Source organism: Aythya marila (genome assembly GCF_965140915.1).
Source record: "Aythya marila genome assembly, chromosome: 1".
NCBI classification, from domain to species: domain Eukaryota; kingdom Metazoa; phylum Chordata; class Aves; order Anseriformes; family Anatidae; genus Aythya; species Aythya marila.
The window spans coordinates 148,439,360-148,464,811 of NC_139042.1; the positions used below are offsets into that span (position 1 = coordinate 148,439,360).

The 25,452-nt window shown below is 37.5% G+C and overlaps 1 protein-coding gene across 4 annotated transcripts in view; it reads right to left on the reverse strand.

The window, feature by feature from the left end:
* The window catches only part of WASHC3 (WASH complex subunit 3), a 56,359-nt gene extending 31,632 nt beyond the window's left edge, over nt 1-24,727 (reverse strand). For 2 of the 4 annotated variants that reach the window (XM_082780579.1, XM_082780580.1), the window contains exons 1-6: nt 24,597-24,727; nt 23,439-23,537; nt 21,088-21,153; nt 19,566-19,691; nt 17,831-17,941; nt 13,324-13,388 (exon numbers count right to left, since the gene is read on the reverse strand). In XM_082780579.1, coding sequence (XP_082636705.1) covers nt 13,324-13,388; nt 17,831-17,941; nt 19,566-19,691; nt 21,088-21,153; nt 23,439-23,537; nt 24,597-24,647 — 518 coding nt within the window. In that variant the 5' untranslated portion in view covers nt 24,648-24,727. Of the gene's footprint in view, nt 1-8,238; nt 10,002-13,323; nt 13,389-17,830; nt 17,942-19,565; nt 19,692-21,087; nt 21,154-23,438; nt 23,538-24,596 lie in introns of those variants that run through there. The other 2 variants (XM_082780578.1, XM_082780577.1) reach the window with 2 other exon arrangements.
* Nucleotides 24,728-25,452: the final 725 nt, after the last annotated feature.

The following is a 25,452-nucleotide window of genomic DNA, read 5'->3' on the forward strand; positions in this document are numbered from 1 at the left end:
AGGAGTGACCAGGAAAGGCAGTGAGGTTTTGTGAAAGATTCTGAGGAAACAAAAGGAGTCAGTTGGTCACTCTTTCCTTCCCTGTGAGACCCAGTCATTCCTATCAAAGAAACGTGAGCTGAAAATTGACTCAGGTTGCATGTGTAAGTATGTCATCTTGGTAAGTAAAATGGCGCCAAGGGTGCATAAAGTGGCAGTAGCTCTCCCCTCCCCATCTACCAGAGGTCAAAAAGATGGAGCCCTCCCTCCTGGAAAATTAAATACATTCAGAAATATTTATTGCCTGCATTCTGTTCAGCAATTATTGTTCTTTTTTCCTTTCTTCCTTCATTTGCACAAAGCACAGAACATTTACAAAGGGAATTACAGGTGGCTTCCATGATCCAGGAGAAGAGGAAAGGGACAGCAGCCTTACGATGTTTTCTATTTACAAATCCTAACCAAGTTTTCTGTTTCCTCTCATGCAACTTTACAAAACAGTCTTGAAAACAACCACCAAGCCACAAAATTATTCAGCTACTACTTTTCCAACATGACTATGTAATAATTCAGATATTGCATGCCCCACTGTTTTGGTTTGGGAAATATTTATTTATATACCTATTTACTTATTTGTTTATTTATTTATTTTCACATTTGTTTTGTTAAGGGATGATTTTTGCAAGGCTGAGCTAATATATTTGTGATTTCCCTCCAGGACCTTTGAATTGAAGTGCTACGATGGAGAAAAACTTTTATGTGGTTTACCCCTTCCCTGTTTCTTCTTTTCTGATCTAGACCCATCTGATCTTGGCTTGTGACTAAAGACAAATACAGCAGAGCTGTAACTGCGGTGTAATGGTTTCAGTGATTTTACAGAAGGTTTCATCACAATGTTCCCCCGTTCTTCCCAAACTTGAGAAACAAAAAACCATAAACCAAAAAAAAAAAACACATTTCAGAGCAAGGTGAGGAGAAGCCAGGAAATGGTTTGTGATGGCAGGAATTAGGGGAAATTACTTGAAATTAGGAGTGGTAATGTGTATTGCTATCACCTCATGACTTAATGAACTTCAAAAACAAGCTTGGTTATTTTTAAAGGCCCTCAAGACAGCAGAAAAGAGAATTTCTGATCTCTGAAAACACCAAACAAATTTTACTGTTTTTTTTTCTTCTTCTTTTTCCTCATCAAATTACCAGCTGCTATGGCTAAAAACAATCCCTGCCATCATCTATTTTGCTAATTCTTTGTTTTTGGAGAAGAAGAGTGTAACTTGTAGACCAAAACCTTATGTAGGTCACTAAGGTTGCATAAAACACTGTGTAAATGCTGTCATAAAACCAAACAAAGCAAAATTGCCGTAAATAACATGTGGTTACCATTTGTTTACAATTTAGTCCAGCTATCAAAACAAGTTAAACATTTTGATAAATGGTTCACAGTCATTTTGTTAAGAACACAGTTTAGGGGAGGTATATCCCACATCTGCTCTTTCAGCGTCAGCAGTTGTGTCAGCTCCCTCTGCTTGGGCAGTACGCAAGTCACCAGAGCTCTTTGGGGTGAGCCTGAGCAGGCCAATTGTACGTGTTGCTCACTGAGGCACTTTTCACTGAGGAGCTGATTCTGCTGCAGCCATCCTCATGTGTTAAAAGAAAAGGAAGTAATGCAATGAATTCTCTCTTCGTTTCACTTATTTTTCTCTGAAAGGATTTATAAAGAGTAGTGGGATTTGGGGTTGACAACACATCATTTTCTTAGTACACAAATGACTTAAGATCAGCAATTATAATTTGTCTGGAGGATAAACATGAAAATATTCTGCGCTAAATATCTGTTGGAAGTGATGTGCAGAGGGGGAATGTCTGGTTGCCTGTGGAGGCTGAAGGGAGGATTGCTTCAAAGCCAAGTTTCAAATATCATCTGTTTTCACTATAACAGTATGTAACAAAACAAGCCTCAGTAAAATTTTCATTTAAGTGGGAGAGAATTTAATTGTTTTGCTTTTTTTTTTTTTTTTTTTTTTTTTTTTTTTTTTTTACTGTCATCTCTCCACTAATTCAGAAAGATGTTTGAAGGAATTTTGTTTGCTTGTGTCTTGGACATAAATAAAGAATGAGCACTGCTCAGGAACCGACAGAGTGTTGCAAACTGGAACTAAAAATGTAAACATGTTAGAAAGGCAGGAGTGTATATGTGAGATTGTGTATGTCTAGATGCATTTTTGTGAAGTGAAAGAGTTTACCTAATAAAAATTTTCAATCTATGGAAAAAGACTTTGTTCATAATCTTGTTAATGATCAATGAGTGTTTTTTTTTTCTCCCCATTTCACTGTTTTCATTTGTAGGCTACAAAAAATGAGATCAAGCCAAACTATTAAATGAAGGCTGGTACTAAAATGAATTTGTTATTCAAACTTAAAATCAGGAATCCTGTCTATTCCCTAGCTGTATGAAGTGCACGTACTATTGGAGAAAGGACATAAACTGGATGGGTGGACAACTGCATGCAACTGACAGCTGTGGAACCTGAAAGGGAAGAGCAAAATGACTGCTGATTGTAAATCTATTATGGCAGCATGATATTCTTGGCAGGTGACCCCTGTGTAATAAAGAGACTCATGCAATGAGGATGCATGCTGGAAAACGGCCAAAGTATGGCATTCAATGTTGTACATTTGATTGTGTGATACCAATAGTGGTTATAGCTTGATGCGTGCTCAGTATGTGAATAAAATGGTAGTTAAGATGCCCAACAGAGACATACTAAAATATAATAGCCAAAAATGTGTCAGAATATATTTTTTAAAAGGAAAAAGGAAGCCTCTCTGGGGAAAAGGTGTGGTTCATGGATCCTGGAGTTAGGTTATTGGGTCAGCAGAACCCCATTGTATATAATCTGACAAATCCCCCCAGACTGACAGTGCATCCATTACTTATCACACTGCCCTCACAAAGGCATCTGATGAAAGAATCCAGAGTCAAATACTTGGGCAAGATTGAGCAATTCAGTCCCTGGGAGAGGTGAGATTAGAAACACAGTGTGCAGTAGCCAGCTGGGGCCTGACTATGGGTAGCTGTACTTTGTGCTATTGGTGGCTGAGGCTCATTGTAATGCCTGGAAATCCTGTGGAGGGCAACAGCACGTCATGGAGCAAAGGGATGGATACCCAGGAGAGGCAGGTCCCGGAAAAAAACAGCTAGAGCAGTGTGTTGTTGTATGCATGACGATACAGAAACATTATAGAAATGGAAAAAAAAAATCCAGAACAGGAGAAAGACAAGTTGTGTTTTGCAACCCGCTCTGTTTAAATGGCAAAATAAAAGTTTTCATTCCTGCTTGATTTTCTGAGGACTGCCTTACAAAACACTAGCACGGAGTGGTCCACTTGTGAGCACAGTATAAATAATTCCTGAAGAGAGCTGTCCTATTGTTTCTGTCCTCTCTGCCAAAGCTTCAGTCTCCACCAAAACATGTCATTTCTCTTCAGCCAAACTGATCAAATTTTGAAAAGTTTTCTGGTAACTATGCACTTGCTGAAAGACATTCAGGGAAATTAACACAAACAGATTTCCTATTGAGCTCTAACATGGGCCTGACTGGCTTTGAACTCTAAGGTGCAAACAAACTCTTCAGCATTCGTTTCCCATAGCAGGGCTACAGGCCACGGCCTCGTGCTCACAAAGCCTGTTGGATACAATGGAAACCCTGCTTAAAAACCTCATATTCTAGCTACTGGACAGACTGTCTGCCACCAGTAATAATTCCCCTGGTAATGGATCAGTAGGGTGCTGTTCTGCTAATCGACAGAAAGTCCATGCCAGAAAGTCCATGAGGCCACTCTAGAACTGAGTTAGGGCTGCAACTAGAGAGGCCTTAGAGACCTGCAGAGGTCTAAAGGTTTGTGGCGGATGAGAGGGTCTGGCCTTAGAGGAGGCACATACATGGTGCTTTACAACACCTCTTTCTGATATAGACAAGTTAAGGCCCAAGATGGCTTAAGGATCGAGCCAGGAAAGCAGCCTTTATTGCTATTATGTTCTCTCTCACCTACCCACCTACTTATTTTCATCAAACCTTTAGGGATCTCAATTTTGATGTTCCACCAGAATAGGTCAGCTCAGCAATGTTTGAAAAGCAAGGATGGCAAAAGGATGGAATAACAATTACAAAGCTTAACATTTACAGCAGAAGAGGAGGTAGACACAAAAGCACAGTCAGAGTAAAGAGAAGTCACAGTAAAAAAAAAGCTAATAATCACTCCCCACCCATGGTATTTTAACTGTACTCAGCTGCTTTGTAATGGTCTTCTTGATAAATCAGATGCTTTTGTGCAGGCAAGCTTTTGACATCAGTTCTCTAAAATCCACCAAACACATCATAAAGCATTATGAACCATTCTTCACCCAATCAATTATTAAAAAAAAATATTGGCTGCCGCCTATTTCACCTTTTGCCTTTGATGATGCCAGGCATCATGCTGGGTAAACAAGACAATGTTGTTCAAGGTTTCTTGGAAAAAAATCTCCATTGTTATTATTTGGCAGTCACTAAATTCACTGTACTGAGGAAATAGCAAATGATAAAACTGAGACAAACAGACACTCCTCATTTTCTCTGTTCATCCCCCTCTCTACTTCTACTCTACTTTAAAACTGGACGTAGAAGATCAAAGGATCATGTCAGCATGCAAAACTTTTCAAAGGGCTGTTGGAAATCAGTATGGAGAAATCAACAATGTAAGACATTAATTGTGAACAGTTTAACTATCACTGGGGAGAGATTGTCCATACCCCTGAAAAATGGTGTAAAATGTGCTACAAGAAATCATATGCGGATTATGAACTCTGTTGGAAGTGTAAAGTCAATGCAACATTAGAGGTCATGTGTTTAAAAGCAAAAAGGATAATCACCGTTCTTAGGAGAGTTATCATTTTTAACAGGCCTTGTAATTTTTTTCCACTGTTCAACTCTTAAGAGCAGGGTAATTCAAGTGTACTCAGATTCTCACCACTACAGGTAACATGGATGGTAACGTTTGTTAAACTGGTGACAGCAAGCATCTCACATAAAGTACTGTTCATATTAATGTAAAAAAATACTCCCAGACCTCTTTCTTCTGATCCGTCCTTTCAAGCATTCAGATGCATGCTCTTTCCAGTAAATATTCCTCCCAAGCATAGCGTCCACTTCACTACAACTTCTGACTCCACAGATTAGGACAGAAAATGGCAATGAAGCACCAAAAGGTATTTCTACATATCAATATACAGGGAACAACATACCCTCAGAGTAGCCAACTTTCAAGTACAAGCTCATATACTGGATCATACAAGAGCTTGATTAGCAAAAACTCTATTTCCTAAATCAGAGAATACTATTATTTACCATTTCATTCCTTTACAGACAGTGTACGAGTTAGTCTGATGCAAAAAAAAAAAAAAAAAATCATCCATCTGCAAAGTGAATGTTTGTTCAGCTTCCTTTCTACAGATTTACTTGGAAATGGGAAACACTGAAATGAGAAAATAATCTGTTTGAGGTCAAGATATTGACTTAAACAAATATCTAAAAACCAAACAAGGATGGATAAGAGTGTCATGCTATATCTGTCCTTACCCCATGACCTGTGTTTTAATTTATGAATTTATGGCCGTTTAAACTCAAGTTGCCTCAAAATGAGAGTATGTGGAGATACTTCCTATGCTAAGCTTGTTTCTGTCACTCATTTTCATTATGGCATGGGATATTTAAGTTTAATTTTCTGCTTCATTTTGTTCACTATGAAACTGCCCTTGGGATTCGTTTAAAACATTATATTAGCAAAGTTAGACAGTCAAACACAAGACAGGAATTTCCACAGCTTCCAGAATTAATGCAAACAGTTTGGAAGCAATCTTGTAATTTAGCACTTAACATCAATCTCTACTCACAGTTGGAGTAAAATCTTTGTGGCAAGAACAGGGACTACCAGAGCACCGCAGTACTTCTCATATCTCCTGTTAAAGTGCTCAGTATTGATTTGTACTGCAAGACTAAGTGAGTCACAGGCCTGAGCTGTGTGGTGGTTCCTATCTCGCCTCTGAAGTGTCCAAATGGAGGCACCATCACAAGAAGAATCAAGAGTAAAATATCTAGGGTACAAGTGCGTGCATTTGACTTGGAGTTGTCTCAGGGAACAGGCTGCCAAATTTTTTGAGGAGCAACAAAATACACGTTTTGTTTTGCAGACAAGTCCATCGTAACACTGTGTCCTTGTATCAGCTATTCAGGCATAAAGCAGTATTCCCTAAAGTCTGTGATGAAGATCAGTTTGTTTCTAAATACCATTATGGAAAGCAAAATTGACCTGATCACATGCAACTCAAAGTGCTGATCCTAGTGATATCCTTTTTCCAAGTACAGCCCATAGCTTCTTATGGCCTTTTTTTTCACAGAACGTCAAACTATATACTTAATCACCGGTGTAAGCAACACGCACTGGAAAGAAAAACAAGAAAGATGAAGAGATGCAGCCTGAAAAAAGGACATCAATATTCTTTTCCAAATGTAGCAGCAGAGCTAAGAGGAAATAGAGTAATGATTAGAAGTGCTAAACTGGAACCTCAGTGTAAAGTGTTGTCATGTCCAGATGTTGTTTTTGCCTTTGACAGTAGTTTGAGGTACAGCACAAATATATATCTAGTGATACACTCAGGCACCCAAATGCATTTCAAATACCTGTATTATCTTTAAGAAACTGACCTTTACATATTCTGCATTCCAGTTCACCTGCAAAATGACAAAGATGGTGATGGGGTAAAAATAGCTTGTTTAAAAATGGAGTACATGATTTACTGATAGTCCATAATTTGTACTAGCTGGTGCATTCAATAGTTATTCCAGCAATGCGCTGAAGTAGTTCTCATGCCTCTACAAATTGCAATATTGTCCTGGATGATGATTTCAAATCCATGTAAATTTGGGGTATACTAGGTGTGTAGGACTGGTCCATTTCATTGTACACAGCATTTTTAACAGTTCATTGCTGTTAGAAGGTTTCTAAAAATAAAAGTCACTTAAAAATGGACTTCTTCCCTTGAACAGACTAAGCATATCTGAACACTATGCAGCCAAGTTGAAATACTCTGTCCATCTTCTATTCCAAAACAGATTGCAAATAATGAGCAAATTGGAATATTCTCTGCTTATAGTATTTAGCTTGTGGTTAAGGTCTTTCTGAATTTCTGGGTTAGCACCAGCTCACTAGAAAACTGCTGTAGATCAAGGACCAGCACAGCTCACAAAATTCAGTCTCAAATCAACCTTCCCATACTTAACAGATTCTTGTGTCAGCATGTGTCCCAAGCTGAAACATCTCAGCCTGAACTTGGCTACAACCTACAACGCAGGGATGCATTTAGCAGATGAGGCTGGTGGAAACAGTGGAGCTTACTGTGTTCAGAGGGTCCAAAAGCAGTAGAGGAAATAAGTTAGCTGATGCACTCAAGGTAAAAGGGAAGACTTTTTTTTTCCTCCCTCATTCATCACGTTTCAAACACTCAGATTTTTACTGTGTAGCGTGCCACCACTTAAGTGGAAGAGGAGACAAAGTGGCAAGATTTTTCTTTAGGTTTCTGCAAGCCTACCAATACTGCATGATTCCACATCAAACAGCTACCCTGCAAAAAACATCTTGGGCAACAAAACTGAGCATGCTTACTGTTCTTTGATGTGTACATGTATATATACAATAGTATATATAAATTGGTAATTACCAATTAATTATCCCTCATTATAACAAGGGACAGCAGGCTAGAGGCTTCCTTTTTCACCCCACATAAAACACATCTAAATTTCTTCAGACTAAAATTACTACATTACTTTACACAAGAAGCTTATTTAAAATGATAAACAATGGGAGCCATATCTCCTTAAATGTGTTTTGGTAACCTTTTTTTTTTTTTTTTTAAAGAAAAGAAAGAAAGTAACTACTATGTCTCAGGTTAACTCTCATATTGCTTTCTTACGTAATTTAACATGTACAAACATACAATTTGCATTAACTTCAGTCTTCCTTAAATCTTCTCTTTGGAATAGCAGCTATGGGATGTTCAGTTCTCTTGACGAAGTACTAACATGGCTTAGGTTAAACTCCGAATTCCTATTCTTAAAACATCCCCCTTCAGCTAGCAGACTGATGCAACTTCAGCATAGCTGGTTACAGAGAAACATGAATTACAGAGAATCCAGAACAATTTTCATAATCTTGTTTAAAACACCATAATACAGTGAAATAGAACCACAACTTTGTTTTACAAAACATATCTTTTATTATACAGATTATTTCAATAAGTTTTCAAATATAGATTTCAAAAAGTTTTCTGAAATAACATGATAACACTTACTTTTGAAATCCTTATTGCTAATATGTTAAGATTTGTCAAGTTTTGCCAAGTGTTAGCTATTGAATATTTGTGTTTAAGTGTTCAATAATAATTAACTCATAATTTTCTAGTGCATATATGCTATCCTCCTAGGGATTCAAATAGTACTCTGATTTACAGGTTGTGAAGAGCTTGAATGTGTCTGCTAGACTCAAATGGGACCCATGCCTAAGTTACAGAAAAAAAAAAGCAGCTATTGAGGTGACAAATAACTAAGAGAGGAGATGATGACTCAGCTATAAGAGCTAACAAATTTATACATTTAGAGATTCAGCTCTAGTCTTTTCTTAGTCTCAGGATTAAACTGAAATACCAGAAACTAAGTGACTGCCTGGCCCACAGCATTCTGGTATAATCACAATAAACTGGGGAATTCAAATAGATTGTGAAGTGTTTCATGTGCAACAAATTATATTAAACGGGATTCTTTAATGAAATGTCATTTTTGACTCATGCAGTAGATCATGTACTTTGGAGGGAAGTCGTTAGGGCAAGTCAGGCTCCAAGTCGTTTTCTTCATATTGTTCCCCAATGCATCCTCAAAAAGCAGCAAGGTAGTTTCATCATTACGTAAACTGAATTTTGACTTCTTTGCTGGAACCATCAGCAAGGGCACCGACTTGGAGATGATTTCTTATCCTATGGAAATAACCTGAGCCTGTGCAGTTTGCAACAAGCCAAATAGCTGTCATTTTTTTTTTTTTTTTTAAATTATTGACCCATGTCAATAGGTCAGAAGAAAGAATTTGGTATTCCATTAATAAATGCTCAAGTCACTTGCTTCTCTCACACTATACTTTCAAAAACAATCTTGCAATAGTTGTAGCTTTCTACACCACTGTAACCTGAATTTGATAAATTACTACTACAGAGCAGAAATTTAACAATTTTGTTCAGATTCTGATGTGAAATCAAAGAGCAGTATATACTCTGAAAATAGATTAAGACAGTTCTTTATTTTTTACGCATATCAGTATCACTGATTTGCAATCACCATAAGGTAGCCGACTTCTGTCATTCTTATTATGCCACTTCAAAATATACTATATTAGAAAAAAAAATACAGTTTATAAGTTTGCTATTATATTTTGATAAGTTACTCTACCTGATTGCTATGGGACAGAAGGGAGGCAACTTAGGTTAAAAGTCTTACTCAGAAAATCCAAGAATGACCAGAATGCCCTCTTAGAGACCTGAAGATTTAGAGGCATGGATTTTTTTTTTTTTTTTTAAAAGAGTTTTGTAACGTAACTCCAGAAGAATCAGAAAGAATCTGAAACAACACAGGATAAAAATCACGAGGATATTGTGATCAATTTTCACAATGGAAAGGTTCAGGTTGAACATGCCACCTGTTCAAACTTTTGTGGAGAGAACATGAGAGATCTCAATGCTAAGAAAAGCTGTCAGATAAATCATGTCACGCATGTGACCCACACAAAATCATTATCTGCAAAAGCTCCAAAGACATTAGCAGTTAAAAGAGGTTTCCAAAGGCTGAAATCAGTCTTTTTAGTCACTAAAGGAAGATTCACTATCAGAACTGTCTTCTGCATTCCCATCATCTCCCCAAGCAGGCACAGGGGCATCTGGAGTCCTGCAGGCAACAAAAAGGTTGTATGTTGTAAATCCTAGAAGGTTGCTGAGAACACAAGTAACTCAGTAGGATGTGCCTTTTACTACATCTGTATGCACTTTATATCCACAACATTTAACACATAAACTGTTGTGCTTTACAAACACACGCCTCATTGGTATTGCTTCACCTAGAACTGAAAGATAAACACTAGAAACTGTAACTCACTGGACATCAAAACTCTGCAGACATCAGTATGAATGCACACCTTTAAGGTTATTGGAAATTATGATAGATCACTAAGAAGTAGCAAACACTTGAAGAGAAAGTTGAAAGCAGGCAATACTGATTAATTTTTTTTTTTAAATCTTCAGAGGTTCTAGGGCTGAAGGGAACATGCTGTACACCATTAAGCAGTGTAAATAGTACATGAAAAAAATAAGACAGGAAATGAACAATATTGTATCCAACTAAAACTGCAGGGATAATTTAGAGAAGCAAAAAAGAATTACTCAGAGTGGAATTTGGCGAGAACACTGGGTTAAATTTGACATGCAAGAGCAGCCATGGGATTTTTATTGACTATAAATGATCAGACCTCTGGTATTTAGTTTTGATGAGAATATTTAAGATGGATCTTAATACTGTGTCAAAACATTTGCTCAGGGAATCTAGTGGGAATGAAGGACAGAGAAGCAAACCATCTAAAGAATATTTAACACTACTGATTCTAGATGCTGGCTTTCCTTGGCGTCTCCCTTCTATGTAATGAATTTGACAATACAAGCAAGATTGAGACTAGTAAATTCTGAAACCAGGGTATAGAGTATACATACAATTATACTTCAGGAATGGAAAGAACGATCTTCACAGATGCCTCTTGTATAATAGTTAACTGCTCCTTTTGATTAAACATAAAATTTAAACTAATCTGATAATTATATTGTTAGTCCTGTTATTTATCTTTTGGTTACCTCTCTGTGTCATGCCAGAGAATTTCTTATCCAAGTTTAGTTGTTTATTTTAATTTCTCTGCTGGAAATCCCAAAGGCACATTTAAAGTGTTTATAAGCATTCTGGTACAAAAGTGAGAAGGGCATTAAAGAACTGTAAGAGAGCCTTCTCCCTGCCCCCTGCACACCTCCAAAATAAATTAAGAAAGGGTTTGCTCTCTCATGCAAATACCACTTCACAATATTATTCCTTGTTGCCACGGTAATGACAAAACAGAAGAGTTGTGCAAAGACATGTGATCTGGAGAGAGCAGCAAAAAAAACTCTCCTCTAGTAAGGAGACGAAGATGGCAGTGAATTCCTTTACTTCGGGTGGGCAGGACAAAATCTCCTGGAATTGTGGACCAGCAAGAGAGAGAGGATAAGAAAGAAAAGTTAAACATAGATACACAGATGAACTGGGAGCTTAACAGAATAGGCTATTTTCAAAAAAATAAAAAAAAGAAAAAGCGTTTGTAAAAAGTCAGGAAAGGAGTGATAACAGAATTAGAGGTAAAACAGTCAAAGGGAGAGATTAAAAACAAATCTATTAGTAGTTAGCTTTTCTGCAGCCACAGAAAAACCACACTCAGTCACCAACAAGTAGCTGGGGGAGGCTGTAGTAAGCGACTGAGCATATAGCAATATGTTGATTTTCCTAATTTTCATTGGGACTGAGCGAACAGGCCTAAACAGCCTGAAGACTCAAGAAATCTGGTGTGAATGGTAGAACATTAAAAAAAAACCAAACAAAACAAACACTATGATATCAAGAGAAGAAAGCAAGAAGATGAAAAGAAAGGTTCCCTATGATTTCTTAAGATGTACTAAAATGAAATAATGTGAACAATGCTGGTTCTTCAAAGAGGCACCTTGCCAAAATAATTAGCTTTTTTTAATAAGGTAGATTGGCTGTAATGTTTTCAAATCAGTAACAATTTAAAGACATCCTGCCTGAACTTTTAGCGTTTCACAGAATCCTTGAAGATGGACTGAGACCAAACCCCAAACCTATTTCATGAGCCTCAATTCACAATAACGTTTCTGTCTCAGCTCTGTCTTAACCCAAACCAGACAATTTGAAAGCACTTTTTTTTTTTAAGCAAACACTTTAAATAATAATAATAATCAGCTAAAATTTCATCTATCAAAATCCACCCAAACATGAAAAACATAGCAGCATTTACATAAAGCATTTACATAAGGACCACGAATGCAGAATGAGAAAATAAATTTAACACACGTAGTAAACCCGTTTGATAATTCTGTCTCAGACTTGCGCAGATGCTTATTTAAGATCTTTGTCTAATTTCTCATTTGATCAGGTATGTTATCAAATGAGGAGTAACTACTTTAGGCTTACTAAGACACTGGGAAGCAGCTAGGAGATAAAGTGACTCAACGTATGACAATACTTCTGGTTTACTATATTTTCATTATTTTATTATACAAATTGCTAGTTTCAGAAGAAGCCTTTCCAAAAGTTAAGAAGGCTTCACTGGAAAGGAGAAGAGAACTTTCTAATACAATGACAATTTCTGCAGAGGATACAAGTGTTTCAAACAGTATACTGACTTCAACGTAAGAATTAAATTTAATATTTAATGTAATCAATTAATATTTAATTGTAATCAATTAACAAATTTTGTGAAACAGTGCAGTAAAGCAAAACTACATCTCAAATGCAAGATAATATTAAAATCCATGCTTTAGACAAAGTAGCATTGAAAATGAGTATCTAATCTTAGTAGCCTTCACATCAGGTTTAATCTACAGTCACAACGGTGAACTGCTGACTTCAACTTACCCGGTCCACACTGAAGTCAAACTGTACATTTTATCTAGAGAAAGGGAATCTGGAAACAAGTGTGTTGTCCCTCACACATAAATAAAATAAAGCTTGTTCTTATTACACTACAATAATGACATTTGGTTACCAAAGTGGTGGAAGAAAATTTATGGGAAAAAACTCATACTCAATGTAGCACAGTCAAAATGGCTACTGACATGTTATTTGATTCCCCATTGGTAGATGCATATTGTCAAATACTGCCTTGTCATTCCTATATTTGGTTCCTTGAACCTGTGCTAGGCTTGGAAGAAGTCCTTCATACTTCAATACTTTAAGTTGGACTGGTAAAGTCCTGCAACTTTCTGTCTGGAAGGGTGCAATATCTGACATTCCAAGCTCTGCATTTCCTGGGCCTTACCTTGGATTAGACAATACTGAAAAGACAGCTCACACTTGAGATTGCACCCCTCCTTCTGATGGCCCTCCTCAGACCCTCTTATTCTACAAATAGTTGATTTTCCCCCCCTACTCGAAGTTACAAATTTGAAATATTACTTACTCAAGAAGATCTGGATTTAGCCCCTCAGAAATCATTTTGTTTCGTATTGCCATTACAGGAACACCCTGTGTAGGAAGAATAATATAGAAGTACTGGACACAAATAGGTGAACTAAATTCCACAGATTCATTCAGACACACTTTCATGTCACTCATTGAACAAGAGCATGGAATGATAATACCATTTGCCATCAGTAAGAACCTAGAAGTGAGTAATAACAGAGATAAAACACTTCTAATTCTTATATTCATGGTAAAATGCCTCAACAAAGTCGGGGGGGGGGGGGGTTAGCAATAGACAGATATATTTGCAATTTATGCAGACAAAAATAGTGAGATGAAGCTAAGTCTATGGATGAGAATGTGAAAAAAGCACAAAGCAGCACAAAGACAGCAAAGAATAGCTGTGCTGGAAAGATGAAGAGGACTAAAGACACACAGAATGTATAGATGAAGTGGAGAAAAAGGCAGGAAAAATACATCTGCTATAGCTCTGGAAGGATACCCTACAGCAATGCTAAAAATTGGGAAAGTCTTTATAAAGCATGCAGGAAAAAGACAAACAGGACATTGGAACAACAGCACAATTTAAAAGGGACTCCTCTGAATACAAGTAATTGTACAGTCTGTGTTGAATCTTCTATGACTTGTGGACAGATTTTAGCCAGCTATGAACGTGTTAAAAAAAATAAATAAATCATTCACTGCAAGCCCCTCCACAGCTTCTGCACTTTATTTTAGTCAGCAACACCTAAACATCTCCTCATCTTGGATCGGATACTGAAGAACATGTCGATCCACGTCATCTTACAAGATACATTCCAATAAAACTGCTCCTATGTTTCCACTGGAGTTGCTCAAAGACAACTTGTTGCTTCGCCATCCCCTGTAGCAGATGATCTGAAACACCAGCTGGCACATGGTGTGCAAAGAGGGCAGGAGGGGGGGGGGGTTAGAGGATTAAATTTCTGAGCTCCAATGGACAAAGCTCCTGGTTGTCTAGGAAAGACAGGAGATGCCTCAAAACCTAAATGAATGGTACTGCAGGATTCTTTTGGTAGAGGACAAACAATTTCTGTCCAAAATAAATAAAAAGTGATAAAATAATGAGCAGCCATGACTAATGTTCCAGAGAACTGTGGTACTAGTGACAGTTGCAGTAGCTAACCTGGCAAAGTGAGAGCTAAGCTAGTTGGTTCAGTGTGTCTTCTGTGTGCAGTTTTACATTAAGAATCCCAACATTTTAGTGTGAAGATTTTGGAATAGTGCACAGACAGATATAGTTAGCAATCTATTGGGAATATAGGCAAAAATCTGACTCAAACAGTTGTGAGGTATTATCTTATAATATGGAATTTCTCAGTAAGTTGCAACTAATGCACATTACAATAGTGAAATCAGTTGCATATTTCATGACTGCTTAAAATGTTCATTTACCCTAGCAGAGATTTGGACCCCACACAATCCTGTATTATCAAATGTTTTTCCCCAGGTTAGGATGAGTTCTTTACCCCTGCCAAGCATATTAAGCAAGCTGAGCTCAGATGCCACTGATGAAGTGTTTATGCATCAGTTCAAACCAAGTGAAAACAAGATACTCATATTTGCTGTCAGGGAAGGGGAGCTTAGTATATGAACTTCTAACAATGGACTGAAAACCGTTATGTGATTGTATTCTCATTTGGACAAAAGTTTTATTCCAAAATTGTAGGCATCAAAATATGTAAGAATCACTTTAACACAGGGTCTATTATCTGCAATACTTTAAAATATATATATATGGCAATATGCAAAACACTAGATTTATAAATTAATGAGCTTGTTTCATAGCTACTGTGAAAGGCCTTCAAGATCACATCTATTTGAGAAAGCTCTTCAATACTTGCAGACTCAAAACTTAAAGAATTTGTAGAACACAGATTCTCTGAAGCTTTAATGGAAATAGATCTTTTATTAATTATAAAATAGAGGACTTTTGTGCAATACTAGCCTAACCTTACTGTTGTAGATTCTTAAGTATTGTGATCATCCATATACAAGTACATGCTAACTCATTAATATTAAAAGACAATTCTTGTGGGAATACACAGCCATCTTAACTTCCTAAACATCTTTTAAATCTTTTAAATCTTTTTTTTTAAATCTTTTAATCTTTTAATCTTTTTCTCTTGTGTTTATAAACAGGAATTCTGTGTTCCTCAAAATAATTATAAAATCTACATTACTACAGAGAATTAATACAAACATGGCTGTAGGACTAATGGGTAGCTCAGATGGCTAGGCTTCTCCTAACCTAAGTCATTGCTCTTCATAGCAATGACTTAAAACTTCTGGTTTCTGCCCTCTGAAAAGTATGATGAAAAATATATAATAAACTGATACTTTAGATAGCTGTAGGCAGATGTACAAAAGATAACAACAGAACCAAAAATCTTGCATGCTTCTTAGAAAGCGATGCATGCTGGTAGCCAGAAGAGCTATATTGCCAATAACTAAATTATGACTAGCCTGAAAAGAACTGCAGTTTTCGTAACTACACGTATCTGGAGCTCAATGGCACAGGTGTACTTTTCTAACATCAGAGCCAAACCTAAAGTCCCATCCCCTTCATCCAATTAACATTTGATGTAATCCAAAACACTACACATTCAACATATTGTACCCCAGCCCTACCAAGCTGGTCCTGCGGCTCAGCAAGTATGCAGGTCCTGGAGAAGACACAGTGCAAGTAGCAGTCCTGTTGCAAAACAAGTTTTGGCTACCCAGACCGTGCAGAAAGAGGTTAGGTATCATTAATGTTGGCAATTACTTGAGATCAGTGATGCAACCACGTGTGGTTTTATTTCAGTTCTTTAAAGCAGGGATCCATCTATATTAGGCCAATATTTGCCTCTATGTAGTCATGTTTCATGTTTAGTATCCAGTAGAATGTTTGTACTTTAATACACAACTTATCTGACATCCTAGACTGCTCCTCTCACTCTGTCAAAACAAAAGTTGTGAATATTTATTGCAGCAAATATGATAGAGCTTTTGTAAGGTTTGCTCAAATACTATTGCTGTACATCTTTAAAAAAAAAAAAAAGAATTTATTATGGTAAACTGCACTCCATCAAAATGAGTTTGTTACTGTCCCCCAGAACAGCTATCCTCAGCACAAAAGAAATCTCCCTTTGCGGTGTTAATTCAATACTAAAAATATAGTGGGACATAAATAAACGATTAGATCAAACAAATTTTCAGCTAGAAACTTAATTCCGGCAAATAAATGACATTAACTGAACTGGGTGAGAAGACCAAGTTGGCAAATAAAAAAACACACATTAATTTGTAGTATGGTAGTTTGACTTTCCTACCACACTGTTTACAACTGGCAGAGGAGTCACCAGGAACTGCCAGCACAAAGGATAAATGTGGAAAGTGAGATCTCACTCCTCGAGCAGCCACCAAAAGAGTCAAAGTAATTAGACCATCCAGCACTTTTGCATCCACTTTGAGATCTGGAATTAAATCAATACACTAACAAAGTGTTCAGCCCTCTGCCACTACTGCACTAGTAGGTTTTCCAAATGGTTTGTAATAAGCTACCCATAAACCGCGAACTTGTGATTCAAATGAAAAATAAGGTCTGGAACATCATTCAAAGTACTAAGCACAGCAACCATAATAATTACTCTGAAGAGAGAATGAAATCATGCAGTTAGTTCTAACATAAGCAACACTTTACTAATACTACAAGTTAGTAACATTTTCCAGAATTATCATATATATTTTAGGGGAAATTTTCCAGTGATTGCTGGAAAACACAGATTTTTTTTTCTTTGTTTCCAATCTCATGTTTTTTCAGCTCTTTTTTTCATGCCCACAAAAACTAAGGAATGTCACCAAGAGTCTCTCACCAATCTTTACTCCCCTTCATTCATTTTCACGCAGGTAAATATTGAGATTTTACTCATTTATTTCCTAATGATCCACAGAAAAGACCACAGGTAAAGAGGGAAACAAAATGTGTATTGTGAAAAACAGGGAGCTGAAGTGGAACCAAGTAGTTAACCAATTTTTATCATTCTATTTTGAGCCCTATGGGAACATCCAACACTCTGGAGTATACAAGCAAAACTTTGTTTTGTACCCTACAGCAAAAATAAGCTGTAAGCACGTCTGCGTGTATGTAATGACACCAATTCTGTCAGAGTAACTACACTTTCAGTCAAATGTTCTATAACTCCAGCTAGCTTCACTCTGCATTTACACACCTTCACACCTTCAGTTCAGAATTACTTTGGCAGAATTTTGTAGGAAGATCTTGCCTGAGGCTGTCTGCAGGAATACACTACATTAAGTCATTCTTTAGAGAGGATGTGCTAGAAATGTGTCAATATTATCCTAGCTTAAAGATTATTAATGTAATATAGATCTTCTGGTAGTTAATGTTCACTTAGAGCTGTGTGTGAAGTTTCACCTAAAAATAACTGCGTACCCAAAGAATGATTAGAGAATTAACTTACCACTTGTACCATTTTGAGATATCTGGCGTATCTTGGGTCCTTGGCCACAGTTTTGACATTTTCTGTTACTACCTCTGTTTTCTGTAATGATTCTTCATGTACATTGTTCTGCTGTATACAAAGAAGATAACACTTTAGTGGTTAGGTATGCAGACCGTAAGTAAGGAGAGATTTCAATCCATAAGGTTTGTAACTTCAGGATAAAAAGCAACTTTTCTTACCTCATGAATATTCTGACCTATACTCACAGTACTATAGATTTCTGAGATGTATGAATACACAAAACCCAGCTCTTTTGTTATTGACTGTTACAAGTGTGACTATTTAAATACTTTCAGCAACAATTTAAAGTTATTGCCCAATACATGAGAAAAAAAAAAATCGGTACTGAATTCAAAGGCAGTATTGTCAAAAGAGTTATAGCAGATACAGGTCCATGAATTATGAAGTTGGAGTAGTCAAACAAAAATGAGGAGTGGAAAATAATACAGACTAGGGTTACTTTCCTCATTGGACTTGATTTACAACAAGTTGATCAAGACAAGCAATAAAATGTGCAGTGATTAGCTAATGCTACAAGACATCTTCGTAGCCTAAAAAAGCTGTTAAGTTCATTGCATTCAATAAATAAAAGAGAACTAATTTAAATGCTTACTTTATAGGATATATATATATATTAATTTTAAAAGATTATGTATAATCTCCAACAGGTCCAACGTATTTCCTCTGCAAACTATTCAACTTCATACAGAACAAGTAACTTTTAAATTGTAATTTTTAGTACAAACCATTAATGGATGACATAATGAAATGAAAGAATCTTTGAAAGCAATTAATTAAAAAAAATAAAAATGACAAGAAGCTGCAGTACTATGTAAATGACAACAGAAAAACGCATATTTGCTATTAACCTAATGACTTGAAAACAGAATTGGAAACCTTTTCAGGAGTATTTGTCCCTACCCTAATATCTGAGAAACTTTGAAGAGAACAAAATAAATGCAAGTTATTTCCTAATAGGAGTGAAACCTGTAATGCCTGCTGTCCATTCTGACTTCTATGTTGCTAGGAGCAATTAGTCTAGAGATACAATGTTTAACAAGCAAGGAAAGGCAAGAAGAGTACTCCCAGCTACTGTTGCTTCACAGTTGCACCAAATAAGACAGAGTGGAGACTAGAATTGAAGATTCCCAAATACTATAGCAGGTGAAAGCACAAAACATCTTAATATCGATCACTTATAATAAGCTGGCATTTTCTGTACGTAAATGATTACACATATAAAACATTCACTGTAATAACCTCTTTAAAATAAAGTCTGCTAAAAACTTCAATTTGAGCTGAAAGCTCATTCTAAAAGCAGAAAATAACTGGAATTATGTGATTTGAACTGCTGTTTTTCATTCATGACCTTCACAATAGCCTGATGTAATTTATGTTCATATTTTAGTGTGATTGAACAAAGAGGAAGACAGAATTTATTATTAGATTTCAGTTAGTTCTGATGATTTAAGCCAATTTTTTAAGAAAGCGTATATCCCTTTTTTGTTTTAAAAGCCATTCACTTAAAGTTTCATTAATGAAAATGTATTTTTAGATCTTTACAGTTGGCTTGACTGTCTTCTTTAAGTAGACTTGCTTCTTCCATCTATTTTGGATGAGATTAGAAACTTGATATGGAGAAGTATATTAAGAAGTATATTCCTTCAGTACATAATTTATATTCATTACTTACACCACACTGAGGTGAGACAGCTGCCTGTTGATCTGTAGTAGATGCCACAGGACCATTTGTAACACTATTCACATTTGCACTGGACACTTCAAATTTGACATCTTCTAGGCCAGGAATAGAGGATAACTGAGTATACAAAACACGATCAAATAAGCAACGAGCATATTCTAAGTCTACACATACAAGAAAGTCTGCAGTATGCTGCTTACAACACATTCCCACAGGTAAGTTTCAAATTGGTGAAACTGTAACTTTTTATCACTAGCTTTTGTATTTCGATTAAAAAAAAATAAAAAATAAATAAAAATAATTCCTATTCAGGTGGCTTCTACAATAAAAAACCCAAAACACTTCATTGAAGCTTCTTATTAACTCAGGGCTGCAGTGCAGGAAAGGCTTCAACAGCTTCCCAGGATTTTGCTACTGCATGTATCAACCATGCAAAAAACTGGGCCATCTTCTCTGCTACTTGTTCCACAGTGAAAGAAATCATGAGCAGAATGACTGTTACCTAACAACAGATGGAGTGACTGGTTACAGATTTTGTAATTTTTGGTGTGTCTTTTTTTAAGAAATGCTGAGATCAGATATTATATACAAGCCAGATATCTATCTGAAGGAAATTCAATTTAACACGATTATGAAGAATTCTGCAACACGATCAATACTGGTCATTCCTCAGTATTTTGGAACAAATAAAAGTTAATAGTTGCTGTTTGTATTACTGCAGTGTTTTTTTTCCCACAAAGATCTCAATAAGGGTTTCAAAATGTTCTGTACCTGCTCCCAGGAGCAATTTCTGTTGTCTTTTCTATCATTAATGAGAGGACTGATTAAAATTTTACATTTTTTTTCTTTTAACAGATTAAATAATAATACATGACTGTAGGTTACCTCCCTTCATTCCTTTAGCTAAAGAACATACATCAGACACATTTGTTTAAAGTTTAAAGCTTTCTGAGGTCACATTTCAATATCAAAAGCTTTACAAGAGATCTATCTGGTTACTCCTTCCAGTTGAAATGTTTACAATCCAGCACCACTTACAAAGATGTTTTTGCTTTAAAAAGGGGTCAAGAACTTATTATTGATTGTATGGCAAATGCATTTTCATACTGTAGCTTTTGCAATATAAGTTGCTTATTTTAATATAGGAAAAATTCCCTCCACTTTCTTAAAACCAAATTTTGCAATATAGTCAACACAAGGAAGCTGCCATTTAGTTCAGCTGCCCTTTCACGATCCAAATGTTCCTTTCCAGTTCTGTACACATAATAGGGACAAAAACAACATTTCCACTATATGCTGTCTGCTCCTTTCTTCCACATCCACTACACGTTCAAGCATTACACAATATCAATGGAAGGCACACAAAAAGGAAATTTGCCTGGTAAGCATTTTCTATTAGCTGCCTCAAATCATCATAGAAAACTTATTTGCTCAATTCAAACTATGAAAAGGAAGCTAGTTTATATAATCTGGGAATCTGTCATTGTTAAAAGTCAAATGTATGCATACAAACCTTGGCATCCAGTATATTGAGGGTTGTTTCTATTTGCTGGATACGGAGAGAGAGTGCTGACAATTTCTAGGACAGAAAACAAGTAGGATGTGAAAACACTCTCCTAGGCCACTTGTATATACGCAACTGTTCACATTCAGCTAAACAAAATCATTTTTGGTTTCAACCTGCTGCAGACAGAGTAGAGTATAAATGAGATAACACTGCTGTGAACTAAACAAAGCAACACCATCTCTTTTAGTACAGCAGCTACTGTGGTTCAAATTTCAAATAATTTTATTAAACAGTATTCCCAATTAACGACAGACAGAAAGGAAGACAAACTACGTACAAAAGAAAGCCAGTATATACAGGGTATTACTTTGGGCAACTGGAGAATAATGGGAAACATACTGTACTCTCACAGTTAACCAAAGTAACTTTCTTCAAAGCTTTTTCCAAATGTTAAAGAAGAAAAGATGCAATGTGTGCGTACGTAACTGAGCACATACAAAGTAGAAAAATCTTACAAAGAATACATCAGGTGAATTAAAGGCCTATATAATCAAAAAGTATAGTGAACCAGAAGTAACCAGAAGGTTTATATTGCTGCAGGTGTACTTTAATCAAATTTTGACACTTTTTTTTTTTTCTTTTAAATGCAACGTAAGTTTTTTGAAATTACTCTCTGAGAACTGTCACTCTTTTAGCTAATCATTACCATACTCCAACAGACCTGTCCAAGTGAATCTGGCTAGCATGCAGGCTGGCAGATATGTACCATTTTGACAGCTTTCTGGCACATTGGCAAGATTCTGCCTGGCTCTTAGGCAGAACTTTAACACCCTAAGAAAATGGCAGTTCTGCCAATATGCTAGAAAAAGTAAAAAGAGACTGACAAGAGCTAGTCTTTTTGGATAGTGCACTGCATTGTTTACAGATGGCTCTTTGTTCATGAAGAGGAGTATAATCCTTTTGACAGGAACTATACGGTCTGCAACTAGTGGGGAATGGGGAGGAAACATGCACAAAAGTCAGTTATATAACTTTACAGGTCAGTTTGACTAAACAAGAACCAAGAAACGTAGAGGTGAGGATGGTGTCAGCCTTAAATTTCCTGACTTCTGTTGCTTTGCACTGGGACCTTTCACGTGAAATAACTTCTGTACTTCAAAAATACAAAAAAAAAAAGTTTTTCAAGGAGTTTATAAAGTAACTATTTAGTCTCTTGCTTAACAACATATTTAGGTTAACAGGTAACTGTTTTATTAACTAGACATCACAGCCTTGCTCTCTGCTGAAAGCGGCTTTATATACACCTGTGCTTTGATTTCTATAGTGTCTGTGTAACAGGTAACACTGAGATCACACAATGGTTTACTTTTAGATGACTGACAGCATCACAAGGCAGTTACACTGTTCCACATATAAAGATAAAATAGGCTAAAAAAATCTAGATTTTTTTTTTCCCTCTGAGGCTCCATATGTTGACGTGGTAGCCCAATTTTATATTTTTTACAGATCCGGATCTAAACTTTACTAACAAATAACGGAATTTCTCAGATTACTTGGCTTATTCTAATTAGGTTTGACAACTGGTGCTGGCTAGGGCTGTATATTAGCCTTCTTGAGTAAACTGGTGAACAGTTACAAAAAATGCTAATGACAAAAATGTTAAGCTTCAAGTCACATTAGAAAACTCCCTTTATACATGCCAAGGAGCACTCTTCTATTCTGTGGTGGATTCTAGTCCTGTCAGTCCGATATATTTCCATTGACATTAAATTCAGCATAAAAAATTTACTAAAAATTTCTAATAACTATTTTTTTCTCTATTCCCCCCAAAACACTAAAATCAACTGCATCATGTTCCATACTAATTACTTGACAAAAATGTCTCTTTTCACATAAAATTATTTACTTTCAGAGTTTAGCATTCCATTCTTTTAAAGTAAAGGTGGAAAAACTCTGAAAGCAAGTTCTGATGCAATATTCTAGAACACAGTTGAGAGAGATACTGACTGTCACATGGTTTCAGCGCCATAGGAATACAGCATCCTCTTTCCAGAACAAGAACAACATATTCACAGACTGAACAACTCCAAAAAAAAGTCTTCATATATCAAAGTTCAAAGACTATGCCAAATGCAAAAGTTCAAGGACACTGGGTTAAGTGTGATATAGCAGGTCATGTGGATACGCTGGTGCAAAAATCTGTCCTAACAACTTAGTCAGGATGAACCTTGAACAGAAAGCAGACTAAATTCTAAAGCTACAATCTTTAATGCAGCAAAAATACCAAAGTGAATGGTTCTTACTGCTAGGATTTATTTTCACCATATAAGTTAAAGGATGGAAAATAACAAACATACCTCTTCACAAACAGTAGAAAAGCGGTTCAGAAATTGCACCGTGTGAACCACAAACTGGTTTAGAAATGCTACTGTTCTTTTCTGCTGAATAGCAGGAACCTGCATTAAACAATATAAGAAAACGAGTTTACGTGTAAGTTCTCACATTTGGACAAAAAACACCTGTTAGAAATGCAAATATTCTAGGAAAAAAAATAATTTATAAATCAGCCTTAAGTGTGCTTGATATGAATGCATAAATACATAAATATATGTTTTTTGCTTGTATATGTATATACATAAAGAGAAATCCTTTTCCACTAATAATCTACGAAGCATACACTTGAAACGCTGAGGGATACCTAGAAAGGAGAACAACATCTACTAAATGTAATCTTATTTAAGAAAATACTTCTAGATGAAATTATGAACTATCCTGAAAATTAGCATTAAAATAAATATATATATATATATTTTTAAAAAAAGAGGGCAAAAGTCATTCCTTCTGAAGCTTAAGGAAATTAAAACTTTGGTCATCCGCTCATGTTACAGCTGAGAGCATCAAACCCCAAAATCACTAGTAGTAGAATCTCTGGCTCAGTGTTTAGGAACTATATATAGGGAATATACATATATATGTATATATATATATATACATATATACACACATTAGGGACTGTATATTTTGTTTTCAAGCAGGGATAACCCTAACATTAAACTTCAGTCACTCCTCCAAACTCGGATCTGACGCAGGCGTACTTTCCAAGCTAAAAAGCAGAACGTCGCGTTTGTGAAGAAGGGCAGTGGGTGCTTGTTACGGTGGCCAGCTCGCACCTGTACTTAACCCACTACAGGAGGCTGGGGTAGGGCACCCGCACAGCAGGGGCCCCAGAGCAGAGCGCGGTGCCGCACCGAGGTCTCTCTCTGGCAGCCGGCCGGGTTTTGACCCAGCGCAGGCCCGCCGGGTTCTGACCTCTTCCTCGGCCTCACCCCCACCTCAGCCCTCACCCCGTGCCCCTGCACAGCAGCCTCCGCTGCGCTTCGGCCAGAGCCCGGTCGGAGCCTGAGGGGACGGCTCCGAACCGGGGCCACCGCGGGGCAGGAGAGGGGAGAGGAGGGGAGGGGAGACGGGACGGGGCCCGCCCAGCAGCCGAGCCCCGGGCGAGGCGCAGCCCGTACCTTGGTGAGGTCGATGCCGGAGCCCACGATGGGCAGCCCGTCCGCGTCCATCCCCGAGGGGTGGCGAGCACCGGGCAGCCCCCGCCCGCCGCACCTCACCGGCAGCGGCCTCGGCACGGGCACAAAATGTCCCCTCCCCGCCGTAAGGCAGCGCATGAGCGCTCCCCGCATAGCGCCTCATGGGAAGTGTAGTTCGCGGTCCCTCTGCCGGGGAGGTGTCTGCTCTGGGGGTGGAAATGATGAGCTCTGGAAGACCCAGGGGTGTTCTGAAAGAGCTTGAAGAGCTGTAACCGTGTCGTGAAAGATCCCTGTATTGGATCTGAATAACTCTCTGAGTTGGGAGGTAATAAAATTTATTGCCTGTTAGTAAAAGGCTAGAGAAGTAAGAAACAAAGCAAAGAAACCAAAACCACTTTTTCCCCCATCCACCCTCTTCCACCTCTGCCCTCTTGGGTGGCACAGGGGAATGGGGGCTGCGGTCAGTCCCTAACTCTTCGTCTCTGCCACTCCTTCACGGTCACTCTCTGCCCCTGCTCCACGTGGGGTCCCTCTCATGAGATGCTGTCCTTCCCCAACCGATCCTGCGGGGGTTTCCCACAGGCAGAAGCTCTTCAAGATCTGCTGCAACATGGCTCTGTACCACAGGGTCCATCCATCAGGAGCAAACTGCTCCAACACACGTTCCCCACAGGTGGCAGCTCCCCCCAGACTCCCTGCTCCTGCGTGGGCTCCTCTCCACAGGCCACAGGGGAACTTCTGCTTTGGTGCCTGGAGTACCTCCTGCCCTCCTTCTTCACAGACCTTGGTATCTGCAAGGCTGTTTCTCACCACTTTCTCTCTCCCAGCTGCTGTTCAG